Source organism: Corythoichthys intestinalis, chromosome 12, assembly GCF_030265065.1.
Source record: "Corythoichthys intestinalis isolate RoL2023-P3 chromosome 12, ASM3026506v1, whole genome shotgun sequence".
Lineage (NCBI taxonomy): Eukaryota > Metazoa > Chordata > Actinopteri > Syngnathiformes > Syngnathidae > Corythoichthys > Corythoichthys intestinalis.
The window spans coordinates 18,898,046-18,920,478 of record NC_080406.1 but is presented as its reverse complement, the minus strand read 5'-3'; the positions used below and the strand labels follow the sequence as shown (position 1 = coordinate 18,920,478).

General features: G+C 38.2%; 1 protein-coding gene across 4 annotated transcripts in view; it reads right to left on the bottom strand.

Moving 5' to 3' along the window:
• Nucleotides 1–22,433, bottom strand: part of LOC130926791 (nck-associated protein 5-like) — a 68,240-nt gene that overhangs the window by 19,870 nt on the left and 25,937 nt on the right. For all 4 annotated transcript variants that reach the window (XR_009066280.1, XM_057852024.1, XM_057852025.1 and 1 more), the window contains exons 2-7: nt 19,726–19,855; nt 6,667–6,757; nt 4,580–4,729; nt 3,314–3,382; nt 3,203–3,241; nt 2,997–3,116 (exon numbers count right to left, since the gene is read on the bottom strand). Coding sequence is in view for 3 of the 4 variants with exons in the window: in XM_057852024.1 (XP_057708007.1) it covers nt 2,997–3,116; nt 3,203–3,241; nt 3,314–3,382; nt 4,580–4,729; nt 6,667–6,757; nt 19,726–19,754 (498 nt within the window). In the remaining variant the exon portion in view is untranslated. The remainder of the gene's footprint in view (nt 1–2,996; nt 3,117–3,202; nt 3,242–3,313; nt 3,383–4,579; nt 4,730–6,666; nt 6,758–19,725; nt 19,856–22,433) is intronic.

Sequence of the window (22,433 nt, the reverse complement as noted above, 5' to 3'; positions counted from 1 at the left end):
GTTCAAAACACCAGGAAATACAGTAATTGAATTACTGCACTTTATTGTTGTCTGTCACTGGAGTTTTATTATCAATCCCATCCAACAAAATGAGGGTCATATTGTAAGCCTTAATTTCTTTTTCATAAAAAAATAAAACATAACATTGGTATGAAATTTTGTTGTTTAACTTTGCTATTAGAAATGTGGTCTTTTTTTTATATGTTTAAAATACTGTACGAACACACACAACAAATGATTACTATCGTATAGTTTTCACTCTGTATCGAACCGTATCGTTCTTAAACTATTGAATCGTATCGAATCGCTCGGCCATAAAAATGTATCGTTTTTTTAATCGAATCGTAACCTGTGTATCTAGATACATATCGAATCGGCTTCATGCCAGAGATTCCCAACCCTAATAACTACATTGGCACGACACCGGCGGGCGTACCCTATTCAATGGATGAGGATCTTGGCGGAAAATATTGCCTAAGCTGCCTGATTTAGAATTCCCCTCAAGATCAATGGGAAACAAAAAAACCTAATTGTCAACTTATTATTATAAATATTCTTGTAAGTTAATTTAATTGCTGACACTGCGTTTTGGGTTCATCAATATGTTGTGCCCCCCCTCTGCCCAAATGTCAAACTCCGCCTATGGTCCAGAGGTGGTTCCCCCCCCCCCCCAATTACTGGACAATGTACGAGACCTGGAATTAAACCGAAATGGGATTAAATGAGCCCCAATCGAAAACAGGTATCCTCAAATTGCATTAAGACACAAAGTTTGTAAAGTTGAAGTAATCCAGTGTCATATGGTATTGTCTGGGGTGGGGTTGTGTGCTCAAGTTGGCTCAGCATCAGCCCATTTCTCTGACAATCTTCTGTATAAAATTTCTGTTGTGCAACCTCTGTGGGACTAATAAAGGATGATCAGTTTTGTTTGTGACTTCTCCGGAGACAAGAACATTTAAAATTCTAGCCTCAGGTGTGAGAAGATGATATCACACAGCTTTCTCGATAGCTTGGGATGTTGCAATAAATTAAAAATGTAATATTTATGCTCAAGTTACCCAGCCCTTTGGGCCAGTTTCACTCACTCAGCATCATGAAATTTGGTTGATATATTTTAATATTATATTATATTATATTATATTATATTACCATAATTTCCGGACTATAAGCCGCTACTTTTTTCGTACATTTTGAATCCTGCGGCTTATAGTCCAGTGCGGCTTATTTGTTGATTTATTTGTGTTAAAAGGCAACCCATGCCTCCTAGCATGCATTGCAGCACTACAGATGTAAGTAACAATCAAAATTCATGTTCTTTTATTTAATTATTTATTCATTTACTGTTCCAGTTGTTTCAATAATTGCTTGTTATGGTATTTGGTAACACTTTATTTGAGAGCGGCGTCATAAGACTGTCATAAGACCATCATAATTATGACATGACACTATTATGGGCATTACTGAATGCTTATGACAGATGTCATTAAGTGTCATCCAGCAAATTATGTTACCAACTCCATTTATGTCCAGCTCGGATCTTTTACATCCATTCAAAAGTGAGATCATTTCCCAAATAAAACTGAATGATAACTGTTATATGCATTCGTTAATGCTCATGACAGTGTCATGTCATAATTATGTCTAATTGTCTAACGACAGTCTTATGGCGCCACTGTCAAATAGTGTTACCAAATACAGCAACTAGCAATTATTTAAACAAACAGGAACAGTAATATAAATAATAAATAATAATAATAATAATAATAATAATAAATAATTAGCGAAGAACATGAAATTTGATTGTTATTTACATCTGTTGCGCTGCAATGCATGTTAGGAGGCATGATGGACGACAACAGTGTTGACAGCATGTGGCATGAAAGGTTGACTGTCTCCTCCAAGGAATCAGTGAAGGCCAAATGAAGCTTCTTGAAGCAATGAAGCTTTGCAGCCAATTAGTTAAAAGCTTCAAGGTGGTTTATTTGGTCTTCTGACCGTCATATGATGCCGCTGTCTAATGAAGTGTTACCGGCTAATATCTTTTGGTGTAAATATCCCATAATACAGTGAGGACAGCTGCGGTTTATAGTCCAGTGCGGCTTATCCATGAACAAAAGCCGTTTTCATGTCACATTTGGTGGGTGGCGGCTTATAATCAGGTGCGCCTTATAGTGCGAAAATTACGGTATATTATATTATATTATATTATATTATATTATATTATATTATATTATATTATATTATATTATATTATATTATATTATATTATATTATATTATATTATATTATATTTTAAGAGACCTGCGAAAAAGGCTCTTGAAGCTAAGCCTTAAAACAATATTTTCGCTCAATTTTAGGATCATGGCAGCAAGACACACAGTTTTTAAAAAATGCCCCAATGTTCCCATTTCCAAATGTTCTTCAAAGACAAACATGTCCTAGAGCTTTTGTGTGGTAGAGCAAGACAAGAAGTGTTGTTTATAAAGGCTTTGAGAATTGTTGAGGTAATGCATACAGATGGTTTACAAAGGCCAAACCTCTGTCAAGTCTAAAAGTATGACCTTTCCTAAAAGGTTAAAGACGAAAGACAGCATTCCTTGGCCTGCTCGACTCACAGCATACTAAATTAGCTGAGTAGACTCAATCTTAGATTTCTTTAGATGTGGTGTGATCAAACAGTTGTTACCCAATTAATGACACATTACCAGAAATGTGTACTAACTAAATCGGGTGGGGTGGCTCAGTGGTAGAGTAGTTGTCCCCCAACCCAGAGGCTGTGGGTCCAAGTCTCCGCCCTGATGAACTCATCTAAGTGTCCTTGAGCAAGACACTGAACCCCACATTGCTCCTGGTGCTGCGTCACCAGTAGGTGGATGGTGAGATAGTGTAAAGCGCTTTGAGCGCCTTGAAACGTGGAAAAGCGCTATATAAGTATAACACCATTTAAATCTAATCTAAGAAAAATGTTTAGTTTTACTTAGAAATGTTTATCCTACCTGGGGTGCAGGACTTGGGGACATTCGAACTCGTTGTTGAAACAAGACATTTAGGATGCGGTTCTGCTGCTCCAAGTCAAAGACACGTGTCCTCAGTTTGACGCATTCTTCTTTCAAGTCCTATCAAATCAATTAAAGTAGAAAACAGATGCAATGTGGCATAATTAAACTACTACAGTGTTTTTACTAAAAATATAGCACCATACCTTTTGAGTGAGAAGAGCCTGAACTACTTGGTTGGCCACCTGGATTGATAGACGACGGAATTTCAATGCACCGCTCAAAAATCTTTCACAATGTAAAATCTTCCATCTTACCTCATCCAGGCAACGCTCGTATTGCTTCCTCTGGTTGTCGTTTTCCAAGGACAGAGCCGAGTTCTCAGCCTGACAGAGTCACGTGGACAGTTTACCAAAAAAAATGTATAGAATATGATCAGTGGATGAACTCAAAGTAATTATGGCAGTGACAGAGGCATCGCATCCCATTAGGCATACCAGGCAATTGCCTAGGGCCCCCAGCCAGGAGGGGCCCCAAGAGGGTCAACAGATTTAGCACACGCAGCTTTACTGCACTGTCGCAGCGACAAGTGTAGGGAGTGTTTCAATACCATGGAATCATTTGGCAGATTATCTAACGATTCTGTTATCGATCCCAATCAGCACTAACCATGTCACTTAGATTATACATGTTTAAGAAAGTCCAATCAGCTATTAATACCACATAATTGTTTAAAGAGTGACTCACTAAGTACTCCCTTGAAAGTCCTTGCCGAGTTGTTTTATGTTGATTTCACAGGCCAAATCATTATTCATGTGACTACTTAAACAAATGGTGATTTTAAAAAAAAAGTCTATTAATGGTTCTATCGTATTCCTCGTCGAATACAAAAAAATATAACATATATGCATGTAAAATAATCCTAAACAATTTTATTAGCAAATTTAATACTCATTTCGGTCGGTAGTCCACCAATCAGTGGTTTTTACGGAATAATTTGAATTTGGTGGGTCGTAGGGCCAATCTGACTACTGATTTCACACAAAGGTATATACCTCCGCATCCGATAGTGGTATTTTTGTGTTGCTACTCTTTCTTCTATTGCTCCAAGTCCAACTGTCCCCCTTGTTGGGCCCCATGTTGCTTGCTGCCTGGGGCCCCCGGGGACCCTTGCTACGCCTCTGGGCAGTGACCAGGGCTGCTCAATGTGCTCAATACCTCTGTTGATCATCATTGCTAAAAAATGTTTTGGAAGGCAAAATTCTTTGGAAGGAATGTTGGCAGAAAGCATAAAAAGGTCACGTCAACTCAAAGCCTTGCAATCGGAGTACAGAAAAGGTCAGACGTGTCCAAGTTAGGAGTTGGAGCCCAAAATGAAGTGTTTTGTGTTTACTTGAAACACTAAAGAATGTCGACTGCTGCATCCTATTGTCTTGTTAAATGAGTGATTGGCATTTTAGGCTGTGTTTTAGATTTAATTAGGGAGTAGAACTAAGGCAGCTGCTGAAGTGAGGCTAAAAATTTCCCTCAAGTCTTGATGAACAGACTCAAAACAGTGCGAACAATACAATTCTGCCCCTTACCTCAAGTGCTCTGAGTCGTACAAGCAGCGAATTGCTGTTGTTTTCATCTGTACCACCGCCGGCCTCAAGTGATTCTGACGTCTCCATTTCTGGAGGAGCCGGACCCTCCAGACTGTCCTGCTGCTTCCACATTTCCTCCAAAAGTTTGTCCTGGAATGCAGGGAGAACACCACAAATAATCACTAAGATTTTCCAAGGATTCTTTGACTTACCAACATGACTAGAATATGAAGTTTATCATCTTCCGTACAAGGGGTGTGACAAAATATCGAAATGGTGATATATCGTGATGCTTTGTATCCCATAAGGTTATCGATATGCTCCTGCAAGAATCGAGATATCGTTTTAAAAAGGTGTCAATGTCTAAAATAAAAATAAAAATGAACAAACAAGTTGCTACCGAAATCTTCCATCATAATAGTATCTCAGTTTACTCTAAGGCTGCATTGACGGTGCTCGACGTCCAATTCATATAGACTGGGAACTAAAGATGTCCCGATCGATCGGCATTCCGATTGATTGGGTCCGATCACGTCATTTTCAAAGTATCGGAATCGACAAAAAAAATATCAGACATTTTAATATATATATATATATATATATTTTTTTTAATGAAATCGTTTTCTAATTGTATTTAACGTTACAGACAAAATGTCTTACACTCATCCAGAGTCTTTGGTTTTGGCCTAAAGTAGGGCTATCAAATTTATCGCGTTAACGAGGGTAATAACATTAAAATATTTAACGCAATTGACGCATGCGCTGCACTACCCACTCATGCATTGTCGCGTTCAATCTATAATGGCTCTGTTTTACTTATACATAGAGCTAAAAGGCAACGTTAAATGAGTAGAGAGAATTTTGACAGCATTTGGAGCCATTTTTTTATATGGCTAAAGCCTTACAATACTTCTCTCAACAATTAAAAATAAAGTGGGAAGCAATGTGGGGAAGAAAGGTAGTAGTTGATCATTTTCTTAACACCCTATGTTCTTTCCCAACGCAGAGAAGATATATCAATTGGTGCCCCTACGCACAGTCATGGTTGCACTTCCCATCATGCATTTGGGCAGAAGTTAAATGGCTGCAGTATCCTTTACTGAAAGCTCAGCAAATACACTAGATGGCAATATTTAGTCACAATATACAAAGTCACATTTATCCTTTAAGAATTACAAGTCTCTCTATCCGTGGATCCCTCTCACAGAAAGAATGTTAATAATGTAAATGCCATCTTGAGGATTTGTTGTCATAATAAACAAATACAGTACTTATGTACTGTATGTTGAATGTATATATTCGTCCGAGTTTTATTCATTTTTTTCTTAATGCATTGCCAAAATGTATATGATCGGGAAAAATTATCGGGAATGATTGGAATTGAATCGGGAGCAAAAAAAAAAGCAATCGGATCGGAAAATATCGGGATCGGCAGATACTCAAACTAAAACGATCGGAATCGGATCGGGAGCAAAAAAACATGATCGGAACAACCCTACTGGGAACGTTTGTTCATTCGAAACCAGAGCCTTCACAGTCATTCTGTCTGATTTTCAGGGCATTTACAGGTCACTTGCTGTTTATTTTAGGGCATATACAGGTCATTTTCTGTTGAGTTTGAGTCACTGCCTATTCATTTGGGCCATTCCCAGGTCACCTCCTGTTCTGTAACTCAAAATAAACAGGAAGAGACCCATAAAATACCCCAAAATCAAAATGAAGTAACTGAAAATCAACATGAAAACGACCTTAAATGACCCAAAATGACATCACTGCCTTGCATTGGCTGCCACTACCAGCCATAGACGTTCAATCCGTTTGAAGTGGGAGGGATGGCAGCGAATGAACGAATGTTCATTCGCTGCCACCCTCCCAGTTCAAATGGATTGGACGTCTACAAGTGACAAACTCATTCCAATACACAACAGAAGCTTGTTTTTCTGTTTATTAGTTATTTCCTAGAATGATTTCCTGACCAATGTGTCAATAATCGTTGTATCGCCATATTATCAGACCATCGTTATCGTGAGCTTTGTATCGCAAATCGTATCGTGAGGTACCAAGAGGTTCCCACTCCTATTCCGTACCTTGTATGCTTTCATGAGGTCCAGTGGGTCTACCTTTGGGCCCTCCAATGAATCCTGGTTCTGCAGTAGCGTCCTCACAGTCTCCTCCATCCTACATTTTGAGAGAAAATGAAGGAAACCACTCAAAAGTACAAAAAAAAAAAAAAAAAAATACTCCGGTAGGTTGTAAAGTTTACTAAAAGACAATGTGCATTTTCAGCTAGAACACATCGTGTTTCCAAGGTGAGCATGATTGAATCATGCAGTCCATACATAAACATGAACAATGAATGAGTAGCTATATTAGATCATGTTGATGCAACATAATGTTAGCGTGCCTTTCCAACCAATTGCAATAGTCTTGTCATTTCTCGCGAAATTTAAAAGTAGGGTTGCCAACTCCCTGAAAAAATAAGTGACACCTCATTGGTAGAGCCGGCCGGCCCAATAACCGTCACCATTTAATTATTTTGTTTGTGAAAAGTATTATTATTTTTTTAATTAGATGGGGCTTTGCAAGGCACAGGCCCAGGTAGTAAAATTCCTCAACTTTATTTTTCTTTCTTTCTTTCACAATCTTATTATCCACATTTTTTCGGCACACTGGAGACTCCAAACCGTTTGACCGACCGGCACCGTTTAAATATCAAAATGACCGGAATTCCATTCATTTTTAATGGCAAACATTTCCCTTCATCTTCAGTGACAGGAAAACATAGGTGGTTGTGATTTTTGACCACTTACCATTACAGCCCATTGACATTGACGTGGCGCCTAAGTAAGTCAATACCACTGACAGCTATGTACGTCCATGCCATTGACAATCATGAATGTCGCTACTATTGATGACAATGTACTGGATTCCATTGAGGCATATATAAATTGATGCCATTGACGCCCATTTACGTTAAAATTACGGCCGTCAAACGATTGAAATTTTTAACCCAGTTAATCACAGCTTAGAAATGAATTCATCGTAATTAATCGCAATTCAAACCATCTTTAAAATATGCCACATTTTTCTGTAAATTATTATTGGAATGGAAAGATAAGACAAGAAGTATATATACATTCAACATACTGTACATAAGTACTGTATTTGTTTATTATAACAATAAATCCACAAGATGGCATTAACATTATTAACATTCTTTCTGTGAAAAGGATCCACGGATAGATTCTTAAAGGATAAATGTGAGTTTGTATATTGTATACTAAATATTGCCATCTTGTGTATTTGTTGAGCTTTCAGTAAATGATACCGCAACATGCCCCAATGCATGATGGGAAGTGGAACCATGATGGGAAGTAAAACCATGACTGTGCGTCGTGCTACCAAGGGATATATCTTCTCTGCTTTGGGAAATAAGGAGTTAAGACAAAGATCTATTGCTACCTTGCTTCCCCACATAGCTTCCCATGATATTTCCAATTATAGGGAGATGGTTTGCAATGTTTTATCCAATTGAAGAACAATGTTAAAGGATGTCAAAACTCACTCTACTAATTTTTCGCTGCCATTTATTTCTCTATATAGGTAAAGCAGTGTCATAACAGATTGAGCGCGTCAATGAGTGAAAGGGTTGTGCAGCGTATATATTAATAGCGGTAAATATTTTAACGTGACACATTTTTTAATAAATTAATTGCCGCCATTATTGGGATATTTTTGATAACCCTACGTTAGGCCTAAACTAAAGACTCTGGATGAGTGTAACATACAGTATTATGTCTGTAACGTTAAATACAATTAGAAAACGATTTAATTAAAAAAAGTATACATAATTTAAATAATAATTTAAATATGATATAAAACATGTATGTATTAAAAAAAGGCATGGCCGATATTTTTTTGCCAATTCCGATACTTTGAAAATGACGTGATCGGACATCTCTACTTGTCACTGCCTCTTGGCTCTGTATATGCGTAGAAGGGCGCGATTGTAGTCTGTTTGCGGCAATGCGTGAGTGGGTCGTTCCGTGCATGGGTTAAATATTTTAAAGTGATTACCGTAATTTCCCGAATATAACTCTCACTTTTTTCCCCCATAATCAACTTGTAAACTCATGGTGCGCATTATAAACGGGTACATGGATGGAGACAGAAATATATATGTATTACATATATATATATATATAAACCGATTTTTTTTCATTGACACGGCCACGTTGTGTTGAAGAAACGTATGCGGCGACCCGTTGCCGACCATTACGGTACGTGACGTCACCGTTTTGTTTCGGTAATACTTCACTCTAATCGGCCGAATGATTTCGTCTGTGATAAATTCTGCTTTTTTCACTCTTCATAAAGCACAGAATTTAGTTTCTTGAACTCATTTGAGTCGACGTTTATTGCAGCTCCGCAATTCGGACCATAACAAATGTAAGGACACACACTTCCTGTGTCCGTCAACTATATCGGTCCCTCGGGAAACTCAAACCCAAATAACAATAGTTCCTTTTGTTACTGACGTGTTGACAGCTATGAGCTCGCACGGATTTCCGATTTACGTTCTCACTTTCATTTTACCGTATCAATCCATGGAAGAAACATTTATTCATCATGAGGAAACGAGCAAGTTATACAGCAGCCTTTAAAAGAAAAGTCACATCTGTTTTGTTTTCTCTTAGATTCTGGTAAGTTGGAGAAGTTGTCAAATCATATTATTACCGTAAATATTGTCAGTTTACGGTAATGTTTTGAACTACCAATGTGCTATGCTTGTGCTGTGTTTCACCAGTCAGTTAAATGACATCTCTGTATCTGTACACAAGCTCTGTTTTCTTCTAAAATTAGGGTGCGCGTTATAAACGGGTACAATAATTTCCCCTAGATTTTACAAGTAAATTTGGGGTGCGCATTATACACGGGTGCGCCTTATATTCGGGAAATTACGGTAATTTAAAAAAATAATTACCGCCCGTGAACGCGATAAATTTGACAGCCCTAGTTGTGCCTTATGTTGGCTCAACATGTGTGCTTTATGTTGGCTCAACGTGTGTGCTTTATGTTGGCTCAACATGTGTGCTTTATGTTAAAAGAACACAATTGCTAAATACTGAAGGAAAGCAATTTAATCAGGTGCAAATTATGTATTTCTTTAATGTCGGTTCAACATGTATTTTGTATTTATATTCAACAAGAGTCCGTTATCTTCGCGCTACATGAGTGCCTAATGTTAGCTAGACATTTGTGCTTTATGTTAAAAGGACACATTTGCTAAATGCTGAAGGAAAGCAATATTAACAGTTGCAAATTCTTTCCATAATTTTTTTATGTCAGTTCAACACCCCAATTTTTGAGTGTATATGTCCATGTGATTTTGCCTACACTATTAGTTTACGGCAGCAATGGCACAAAAATGACAAGGGTTACGGGTCTAATCATTGAGTTCAGGGACTCCTAACAGAGGACCGATAAATACATTGATGGGAAGAAGGGATAATTCACTTAGGGAGAACAAATTCACACATCATTGCACCGTTTGAGCGTGTGTAAAATTATGATGATTGGGTTAGCTGTCCTTGACATGACCGGAAGATATACACTGCCATTTATAAATATTGGAACGGGAAGGCCTAATAATATACTTTTTTATGGGGCTGCAACCCTAGGGTGTCAAACATTCTCAAGTCATGTGATTTCACTTGTTCAGATTTGGGTTTATTACGCAACGAATACTTGAGGGTAATAAGGGACAAGCCATTACTATGTTCTCACACTAGAATGGAGATGAGGCATGAAAGTGTTTTGTTTGGGGACAAAATAATCAGCCATGAGAAGCTGAAGGTGTTACACTGCCCTACTAAAGTATTCAGACTTAAACCCTATAGAGAATGCATTTTACTTGCTAAAGAGGTGACAGACGTGGAAAAACTCCTATTTGGATGTCACTTTTCCTTTTAGAATGCCTGAGATGCAAAAGAACAAATAAAACCACAGGTTATTTCCAAACAAATTAAAGTCCCCATGTAAAGAGCCACTCAACCACAGCCTTATAAAACATTCGTAAAAGATTGTGTCTGCCTGGCTGAGGGCTAAAGTGGCTTTCAAGTGAATGAAAATTTGCTAGTTTGACACCCAGTGATCTCCAGAAGTGTTAAAGTAATACAGCTACTCAAAATTCATATCGCTCCCAAGGCTGCGTTATCAGTGAGTTGTTGTTGTTGTGACATAAAAGGGAACTTTTTTTGTTAAAAGTACATGTAGGTCAGTAAAAACTTGGCAATATGAAATTTGGCAGGTGTCACAAAAAAGCTTCAAAAAGTCATGCTGTTAAATGCACAGAAACTCTGTCAAACTGGTTTGAATAAGCAATCGCACCGTCAGTTTATATCAAGTAGTCCTTCAAAGACAAACCCGTGCAAAACTTTGTCTGATTGATACCAAATTTGAAATATACACAGTATCAGACAGATAAGTGAAGCTAAATTGGACAAGAAATTCAACTTCTTTGTCTCCTTCCACAACAAACACATAATTTTAGAGGACTTTTTAACCGAAATCCCGATATTGTCCAACTCAAAAAAATCGGATACCGATATATGCGGTTGTGCACTTAACATGTTATTGCTAATTGTATTGTGATGACCCACTGGTTGCTTTAATAATGATAAATGTAACAACTATAAATAATAATAAAATAAACATTCCGAGAATAACTTCAACTGAAGTTATAGTAAATAAATAGAAATGATGATGATGATAGTAATAATATGAATTGGAATGCTCAGAATTAAACAAAAGCAATCATTCACAATTAAGTCTCTGTTACAGTAGTTACCCCTAAGAGCCACTAGGAGGCGACGTAAGCATTACAAATACAGGCAGGCAATCATAAGACATGCCAATAAAATGCCAATTCCCAAGATGGATTTTGCTGGGCTTTTGCACAGATTTTTGTATTTTATTACTTTTCTAGTTTTCTTAGACCAATTTGATATTATCCGATAACATTTTAAAACACTGTAGTAACTTTACTTTTTGTTGTTAATTTTTTCCAGAATAATCTTAGCATATTTTAAATTGAGTTGACAGAATTAAACTGGGCAAATGTACAAGGAAAATATGCCATCATGGCATCAATTCCATTGTTTTACTCCAAACATGAACTTGTTCAAGACATTTTGTCCAACTGGTACTAAATGTAGTTGTCTACACCAGTGGTCGCCATCCTTTTTTGAACCATGGACCGGTGTAATGTGGGCCTTTTTTTCACGGACCGGCAAAGTGTGGCAGAAAATGACAGTAAATATAAAATAACATGTCAAAGCTAAAAACGAATATTAAGTGCAGGGAAAATGTCACTCATTATACATTGATTCATCTTTTATTTTAACAGCGACCTCTCCTAAAATGTGTCAGCAAATATCCCTGTTTGCGACTCGCAAGCATAATGAGTTCTTCTCCAATCGTGCAATACAGTTCGCCATGAGGTATGATGCTCTCAGTGCATTGCTTTTGTTGCCTTGCTTGCTAGCTTTTAGCCACATATTATGCAGAATTGACTTAGTTGTAGGCTCCTTTTCTGGCTCAGCTGGTGGCCTTTTCTCCATAAAAAAGATGTCGCCGCCCGTAACACACCACCAACAGCAGCTAAAGTTACTGTTTATATTGACTGGCGCTGGGCTAGTATAGGTGTGCAAACACCCTAGTAATTGCAGCCAACCACTAGATGGCCACTTATACAAATCTTTACTTGGATTAGTCTACGGCAGGGGTCATGAATTAAAAATCCTCTGGATCCGAAATTTAAAAATTACAATAATCTCGGGTCCGGAAATATTTTTAATGCTTTTTTTTTTTTTCTCCAAAAAATACAAACGTGTCTTGACGTGGCCATGCTGATAATTACAACATTCAAAAATGTAAATAAAATACAACAAATAAATATATAGTAAGTAATAAATAATATTTAATAAATAATATTTAATCATAATTAATTTATAATAAATAATAAAGCGATCATTTCGAGCCCTTAATTCCGCTATTTTTTGAGAACGAACGGCAGAATTCATAGGGAAACTGCGAAAAAGCTGCGTGCTTCGTCTCATAGTGCCTTTTCAAATTGCTGCTTTTTACAAGCGCTACCGTTGTTCGGCCATTCCTTACTACGCGGCGAAACGTCTACACAACGCTCGGCACTTGCGCAAGCATCCGATTGCATGCACACATCGGTCAAAAGCGGCGAGTACTCACTATTTTTGTTTTTATTTAGTTTTTTCGAACCTTTTCATTGCCTCAAAAATACTTTTTGCATGTAACCTTTTAACAATTGTGGTTTTTTTTAATTAGCTTTGAAGCAGTTGACCACATGAGTCACGTAGCATATTTAAACCGTCCTTATTGGGTATAACTGCATTTAAGTATTTTCTTAAGGCATTTTTAGTACGTTCTGCCTGTATGCATCCAAACAAAACAAGTTTAGCGCGCACGGTAGTACTTTGGGTGTCAAATTCGACTAATGTAGGACGTTTCGCCGATGTAGCAAATTTGGCAGAACACCGTCTCTGAACAGATGAGGCATAGCGGTCTTGTGGTGCCGCCAGGTAAAATGAACAAAAATGTGTTGGTCTACTCCTCCTTAAACACTCTGTTTTCTGCATCAATCTTGTGTAGTTTTGACCACACCGTTTGCCGTACCTTTTCGCCTCTTCCTCCAACTTAATTTCGGCTCAGTTTTTGGCTGTCACTCCGTGGAGTCTGGAAAGTGAGTGTGAGACATGCTGTTCTAAAACTAACTTTCAAATGCTTCACTCCCATTGGCTGGCTCACACGCGTCACCGCTAAGGTTTTTGTTTGTTGCCCACCTCCACTCTGCAAACCCGCAGAAAAAAATGATTGTTATTGCAACGAGTATTAGTCCGGACAGCTTGAGATCCGGTCCAGACGGCTTGGGGGTCCGGAACCGGACCGAGGTCCGCGGTTTCGTGACCTCTGGTCTAAGGAGTAGACAGAGATATTGACATGTCAAGAGCAGTGTTGTCGCAGTGTCTGATTACTTTCTTCAGTAACGAATAATCTAACGCGTTCATTTTTCCAAGCCAGTAATCCGATTAAAGTTAGTTTCCCTAGCACCTGTGCGTTACTATTTTGTTTTTACCTCGTAATGTACTGTATGTAGAATGAAGAATACCGTAGTCATGTACGAAGAGCATTTCTCATCGGGGGAAAAAAAGAGGGTCACATGTATTACGATGCTGTTTGAGGCTGTCAGCCACGGTGGTCAACAACATAGCATTCTGACGAGGCAGCGAGGCTAACAGTGAAAGGCAGGATATATACCGCAAATGGATGCCTTTGCTCACTGGATATACAGCCATTACTTCACATTTCTGTCCAGTTATATTCTACATTCTTCAAAGTATCCACCTTTGAGTTGTCGCCAAACTTTTGGCCAATACTCTATATATACATATATATAAAACTGTTCAAGCTCAGTTGTTGGTTGCGTTTGAAAGCTTACGTTTATAGAAATTCTAAATACCCATCTTGCCTCCACAGGTGTAGTTTTGGCTTAGCAAAGCAAAAGCTAGTGTCTTAGGTGCTAGTAACATGATCTGCTCGAAAAATGATTTTGATCCATTATGAAATATGTTGTAGGATTCTTGTTCATTTCATTAATTTTTGTTTTTTGTTTTATTGCTGTACAACTTTTATAGACAATATTTTAACAGCTAGGTCTTTATTTTAAAAGGGAAGTTCAGCATTTTTGACATTAGGCTTTATCTTGGAGTTAGCGGGGTTTATTTAGTCGTTGGAGTTGATTTGAACAAATTCCGTGCAGTTTGTCAGTTATTTGTTAGTTTCAGGGCTCCGGGGTGGCTAAGCTAGCGCAAGTCAATAATGGTGGTTGAAATCAACTCCATCGACTAATTAAACCCCCACTATCTCAAAGATTAAGCCTTATGTGAAAAATTCAATTACATGCGATGACATTTTTTTGTTGTCATTTTTATGTTGAGGCACCAAAAGGAGAAAAATTGGTGAAAAGTAACTGATTACTTTACTAGTTACTTTGATAATAAAGTAATCGGTAAAGTAACTAGATTACTTTTTTGAGGTGTAATCAGTAATCAGTCATTAAATTACTTTTTTAAGTAATCTGTGACAACACTGGTCAAGAGCCACAGGGCAGATTGCAGTCGTTAATAAATTATTTATTTCTCTGCGGCCCGGTAGCAAATGCGCCTCGGACCGGTAACAGTCCGCGGCCTGTTGGTTGGGAACCACTGGTCTACACTGCTAGAGATAATTAATAGAGATGTCCTGTCGGGTCCGATCACGTCATTTTCAAAGTATCGGAATCGGCAAAAAAATATCGGCCATGCCTTTTTTTAATATATATATATTTCAATTAAATCGTTTTCTAATTGTATTTAACATCACAGACATAATATGTTGCACTCATTCAGAGTCTTTAGTTTAGGCTTAAGGTAGGAATATCAAATTTATCCCGATAACGGCGGCAATTAATTTTTTAAAAAATGTGTCACGTTAAAATATTTAACGCAATTAATGCATGCGCTGCAGGACCCTTTCACTCATTGTCGCGCTCAATCTGTAATGACGCCGTTTTACCTATGTAGAGAGATAAAAGGCAGCGCAAAATGAGTAGAGTGAATTTTGGCAGCCTTTGGAGCCTTTTTTAAATTGGCTAAAGCCTTGCAATCCCTCACCCTATGATTAGAAATATCATGGGAAGCAATGTGGGGAAGCAATGTAGCAATTGATCTTTTTCTTAACACCTTATGTTATATCCCAACACAGAGAAGATATATCAATTGGTAGCACTACGTACAGTCATGGTTCCACTTCCCATCATGCATTTGGAATGGCCGCAGTATCATTTACTGAAAGCTCAACAAATACACTAGATGGCAATATTTAGTCACAATATCCAAAGTCACAAGTCTTTCTATCCTTGGATCCCTCTCACAGAAAGAATGTTAATAATGTAAATGCCATTTTGAGGATTTCTTGTCATAATAAACAAATACAGTACTTATGTACTGTATGTTGAATGTATATATTAGTCCGAGTTTTATTCATTTTTTTCCTAATGCATTCCCAAAATGTATATGATCGGGAAAAATTATCGGGAATGATTGGAATTGAATCGGGAGCAAAAAAAAGCAATCGGATCGGGAAATATCGGGATCGGCAGATACTCAACCTAAAACGATCGGGAAGATCGGGAGCAAAAAAACATGATTGGAACAACCTTAATAATTAATGGTAAATATCCCCCCCCAAAATGTTGTCGTTTTCATACTATCAGAAGGTGAGGTGAATTTTGGTGATATACCCAAAAACAAGTTTGTGAAATGAAATGCAAATAACATGTTTATCAAGATGATATTGATGAAAAATCTTACATAATCGCAAAGGACGTCAGCCATTTTGATTTAACGCGGAATTCTCAGGTACATTTCCTTCGTTTCTTATTGACAAATTCCTCAGCGATTTGGTTTGATTCATCATCGTCTTTAATTAGATGCATAACGCTGCTGATTATTTTGCCATCGTGTCGTCGGACAAACACGAATACAGGAACTAATTTCTTTGGGAAGATTACTAAGCCTTTGATATTTTGTTTTGAAATGTTTTATCACTGCACTTTCTCTGTTAATAAAAAAAAAAACATGTGGCACTGCAGGATACTCCAGAGCATCACCAGCACGATTTCCGTAGTCCTGAGGGGCAAGCATGTTTTTAAACACAACAAGACTAATGAGAAGCTCCACGTATAATAAAACCAAGCCCAGAATTGAATGGCATAATCAGTAAACATGTCGTGCCACGCTTTTCTTTTTGAAGTGGAAAACTAATTCTCCCTTTTGCAACTCTACCAATTGGCCAATTTCCGACGTGTAGGGTCAGCGACTGAAATACCTTCTTCATATATTATTCCACAGATCATCTCGGAGCTCATCTCACACCTGGCTGAGCATATGCAGAAATCGTCAAGAGTTCATCCGAGTGACCTGTTCACGACCCAAGAGCTGGCCTGCTTGCTTATTATTCCTCTTCATGACGCTGACAGGAAATCAATATCGCAGTCAAAGTCACTGCAGAAGTTTAACAAGTTCATATTGCATGACATTATTACAGTACCTACGGTGCATTTCAAATACATCTGGATTTGTGCTGGACTTTCTCATTATGACTTTTTTGTAGGGGGCATTATCTTCACACAGAGTGATAAATCAGTGTATGGTGCCCAGTTTTAATACAACTACATCAAATGACATTTGTCATTAAAACAGCTCTATTGCCTTGTATAATATTGCTATCAAATGTTCATCGTCATCCGAGATAATCTTTGTGATTTATGACGGTCTGATGACTACAATGTCATTGAGTTCCCTTACTTTTTTATTTATTTTTCTGTATTAAATCGGTCTCTTGAAAAGACTTATAGTTGGAGTTGTGTGATCAGTTCTTTGAAAGGACGGTTCCACTTCAAATAGATGACAGAATATGCTGCTATGTATTTTTAGAAGCAAATTTACATTTGAAGAATGAGACCAAAACGGAATAAAGTTGCAGGCGGCCGCAAAGGTGCCCTCGCGACCTAGTTTTTGGCAAATTCTTGACATATTACACAGGGCGAGATGGTTTCGCAATTTAGTAGCACTCCAATTTCTTTGATTGGGTCTCATTTGGGCAAATTTACCTTCAATTTGCTCCAAATGTCTGGCTTCAAATGAAAATGTCTGCTCAATTTTACCAAGGCTCCTTGAAAAAATTTCATGCATCTCATTTAAATAGAAGAGTCCACCCAATTTCAGGTACAGCAATGAATGTATGGCTAAAATTGACTTTCTGATCAAGTATGTGGCCTGAAACTTCCCAAATTGTCTTCTTCAAACTGAAATGGCCCATTTCAATTTCAAGCACAAGTCCTTGAGACTTTTTGGTGTGTTTAGTAACAATGGACACAGCTACCCAATTTCATGTTTGGGGGGGGAAATGGTATTGGGGCTGACATGTTTTTGTTTTTTGTTTTTTTGAACCCTAACAAAGGTTTGTGTCTGAAATTTGCCCAAAATAGTTGTGCTTCTAACCAAAATGGCTGACTTTTTGTTCAATTTCATTAGAGTTGGGTAGAGTCGCCAAAAATTGTACTAAAGGAAGAGTACAGTGGTATGAAAAAGTACCTGAACCTTTTGGAATTTCTCACATTTCTGCATAAACTCACCATGAAATGTTATCTGATCTTTCTCAAAATCACACAGATGAAAATACAGTCTGCTTTGACTAAAACCACCCAAACATCTATAGGTTTTCATATTTTAATGAGGATAGCATGCAAACAATCACAGAGCGGAGAAAAATAAGTAAGTCAACCCTCTGCTTAAGGAGACTTAAAGAGCAATTGGAACCAATTTTTACCAAACATTTTAAGTCAGATGTGTGGCCGCTCACTGATGAGTGGTTTAAAGCTGCCCTGCCCACTATAAAACACACGCCTGGTAAGAAATGTCTTGATGAGAAGCATTGTCTGATGTGCATCATGGCTCAGTCAAAAGAGCTGTCTGAATACCTGCGATTTGGGATTGTTGATTCATATAAAGCTATGAAATGATACAAGACCATCTCTAAAAGTCTGGATGTTCATCAATCGACAGTCAGAGAAGTTGTCTACAAATGGAGAGAGTTTGGCACTTTTGGTTCTCCTCAAGCAGTGGCCGTCCACCGAAGATGATGCCAAGAGTTCAGCGCAGAATACTCAGAGAGGTAAAAAAGAACCCTAGAGTGTCTGCTAAAGACTTACAGAAATTACTGGCATAGTCCAATATCTCAATGACAATGACAGTAGAGGGAAAATAAGTAAGTTCACTTACTTATTTTCCCTCTGCTGTCATTGTTTGCCTACTACCGTCATTAAAATATTAAAACCTATAAATGGTTGGGTGGTTTTAGTTAAAGCAGACACTGTTTTTTCATCTGTGTTGATTGTGATGAAGATCAATCACATTTGATGGTAATTATATACAGAAATGTGAGGAATTCCAAAAGGTTCAGATACTTTTTCATACCACTGTAGCATTACTTCAAAATATAATTACTCAAGTAAAAGTAAATATAGACATCCCCCACCAAAAAAATACTCAAGTACAAGTAAAACCGTATTTGGTATAAGGAATACTCAAGTAAAGAGTAACTGCTTACAACGTCACATTTAAAAAAAAAAAAATGTGAGAATAAAAAGCTCGGAAGAAGAACGAATGAATGAATGATGTATTCAGCTCAGATCTAACACATAGAATAAAGAAGAACAACGAAATGACTCTATTGTAGCTCAAAATAGCAAAGTAAGAGTAGCATTTCTTCTTCACACATCTACTCTAGTAAAACTAAAAAGTATGGCGTGGTAAAACAACTCATAGAAGTGCATTTTTCTTGAAAATTAGTTAGTTCTTTTGGAGGCAGTCTTTCAGGTCCTCTGCTTGTTCGTTTTCAATTCAGGTGAGGCGGCTAGACTGGATTGCAAAGTAAAAGACTGGAGGCAAGAGATCATTACTGCGCAGTTTTGATTTCAGAAATTTCTTTGTGCATTCAATGACAGAACAAAAGCTGTGTAGAGAAATGCACACAACAGAGAGCTCGGTTTTGCTTATATGCTGTACTTAAAAGGAGGTGTGTCTGTTTGGTGATTAACTCATCTTGTAAAATAGGTCATGAGCCTTGCTGGTTGGCAGTAAAAGTCCATGATTATCCGAGGCAAAACTAACTGTCAGTGATTTTCTGTGAAAAATAACTGGTCATGCTTGCAAGCATACCAGAAGATTGCATAGGCGAGAAGTATACTGACTTCAATCCCCCTTTCGGACTCGAAAGAGTCCGATAATAACAGAGCGAATTTTGTCTCCCCCTTTTGAACTCAACTTATGACTTCCTACCTGCTGTACTTCTGAATTTCATGCAATAGTTCCTGAGTCTTTTTCATGCCTCCTCCTTTGATGGACATCGCCAACCAATTTTGTATTAATCAGTAAAACTAATGTGTGGGGCTTCACTTGTTTCACTTTAAAATGGTTCAATTTGACCAGCTGTATCAGAGGAGGTTTTACCTGGAGAAGTGCTGCTGCAGTGTCACCATCTGCCGGGCCCTCCGCCACAAAGTCAGCCTGCTTCCACGCACAGATGTTGCTGATCCTCCAGGTACTGAGTACTATCGAGGATCCGGATTGCTATGGGTAGCTGCGGGGTACAGGAATAAACATTGTGTTGTTGTTTTTCTTCATGGCGCAGATTTAATTGCACTGAGAATTGCAGATAAAGTGAAGTACATCTGTTTTTATCCCATAGCCCTCTTTATTCCTCAAAAGTTCCTTTTTTTTTTTTACCAAATAGAATGCAGCACTCCCCCCCCCCCCCCCCCCCGCTTTTGCTCATATACTAGTCCTTCTAGAAAATTTGCATATTGTGATAAAGTTAATTATTTTTTGTAATGAACTGATAAACATTAGACTTTCATATAATTTAGATTCATTACACACAACTGAAGTAGTTCAAGCCTTTTATTGTTTTAATATTGATGATTTTGGCAAAAAAGTCCAGAAAAACCAAAAATCCCTATCTCAAAAAATTAGCATACTTCATCCAACCAATACAAAAAAGTGTTTTTTTTATACAAAAAGAGTCTACCTTCAATTAATTATATCAGCTATGCACTCAAAACTTGGTCGGGAATCCTTTTGCAGAAATGACAGCTTCAATGCGGCGTGGCATGGAGGCAGTCTGCTGAGGTGTTATGGAGGGCCTGGATGCTTTAAGGCTTCTTCAGCCTTAAGCTCATCCACAGTGTCCGATCTGGTGTCTCTCTACTTCCTCTTCACAAAATCCCACAGATTCTCTATGGGGTTCAGGTCAGGAGAGTTGTCAGGCCAATTGAGCACAGTAATGCCATGGTCAGCAAACCATTTACCAGTGGTTTTGGCACTCTGAGCAGGTGTCAGGTCGTGCTGAAAAATGAAATCTTCCTCTCAATAAAGCCTTTCAGCAGATGGAATCCAAAATCTCCTGATAGCTAGCTGCATTGACCCTGCCCTTGATAAAACACAGTAGACCAACACCAGCAGCTGAAATGGCAACCCAGACCATCACTGACTGTGGGTTCTTGACACTGGACTTCAGGCATTTTGGCATTTCCTTCTCCCCAGTCTTCCTACAAAATCTGGCACCTTGATTTCCGAATGACATTCAAAATTTGCTTTCATCTGAAAAAAGTACTTTGGACCACGGTGCAAAAGTCCACTGCTGCTTCTCTGTAGCCCAGGTCAGGCGCTTCTGGCGATGGTTCAGGTTCAAAAGTGGCTTGACCCGGCACCTGTAGCCCATTTCTAGCACACGCCTGTGCACAGTGGCTCTGGATTTTTCTACTCCAGACTCAGTCCACTGTTTCCGCAAGTCCCCCAAGGTCTGGAATTGGCCCTTCTCCACAATCTTTCTCAGGGTGCGGTCACCTCTTCTGGTTGTGCAGTGTTTCCTGCCACACTTTTTCCTTCCCACTGCGGTGCCGTGATACAGCATTCTGGGAACAGCCTATTCACTCAGAAATTTCTTTCTGTGTCTTAGCCTCTTGCTTGAGGGTGTCAAAGATAGCCTTCTGGACAGCAGTCAGGTCGACAGTCTTGCCCATGATTGCGGTTTTGAGTAATGAACCAGGCTGGGAGTTTTTAAAAGCCTCAGGAATCTTTCGCAGGGGTTTTGAGTTAATTCGTTGATCCAGATGATTAGGTTAGTAGCTTCTTTGGAGTACCTTTTCATGATATGCTAATTTTTTGAGATAGGGATTTTTGTTTTTTCTGGACTTTTTTGCCAAAATCATCAATATTAAAAAATAGATGACTTGAACTACTTCGGTTGAGTGTAATGAAGTAAATAATAAGCTTTATCACAATATGCTAATTTTGCGAGAAGGACTAGTACATCCTCGTGATATGCATTTTAGAGATCTCTAACATGAACCAAGTTACACGCCCTCGGAGTGAACGGAACATTTTCTGTACTAAAAAGATGCACGAAAAAGCCTCAAAGATTCATTCCAGGAATAAACTCGTTACTGCTACTGATAATAGCAAATTACCGTAATTTTAGCAGTATAAGGCGCACCTGACTATAAGCAGCCATCCATCAAATTTGGCACAAAAACGGCATTTGTTCATAGATAAGCCGCACGGGACTATAAGCCGCAGCTGTCCTCATAGTATTATAGGATATTTACACCAAAAGATATTAACTGGTAACACTTTATTTGACAGCGGCATCATACGGCTGTCATAAGTGAAAAATGAACCACCATCATTGCTTCAAGAAGCTTCATTTGGCCATCACTGCTCCCTTGGGGGCCAGTCAACCTCTGCTGCCACCTGCTGTCAACACTGTTGTTGTCCAACATGCCTCCTAACATGCATTGCATGGCTTCAGATAATAACGATCAAAATTCATGTTCTGTGCTAAATATTTCTTCAGTTACTGTTCCAATTGTTTCATTAGTTGCTAGTTATGGTATTTGGTAACACTTTATTTGACAGTGGTGCCATTAGACTGTCATTAGACAATCATAATTATGACATAAAACTGTCACCAGCATTAATGAATGCTTATAACAAATGTCATTTAGTGTTATCCGACAAATGATCCAACTTTTGAATGGATGTAAAAGATCCGAGCTGGACATAAATGGAGTTACGGATGACACTTAATTACATAAGCATTCAGTAATGCCCATGATAGTGTCATGTCATAATTATGACGTTCTGATGACGTTCATATG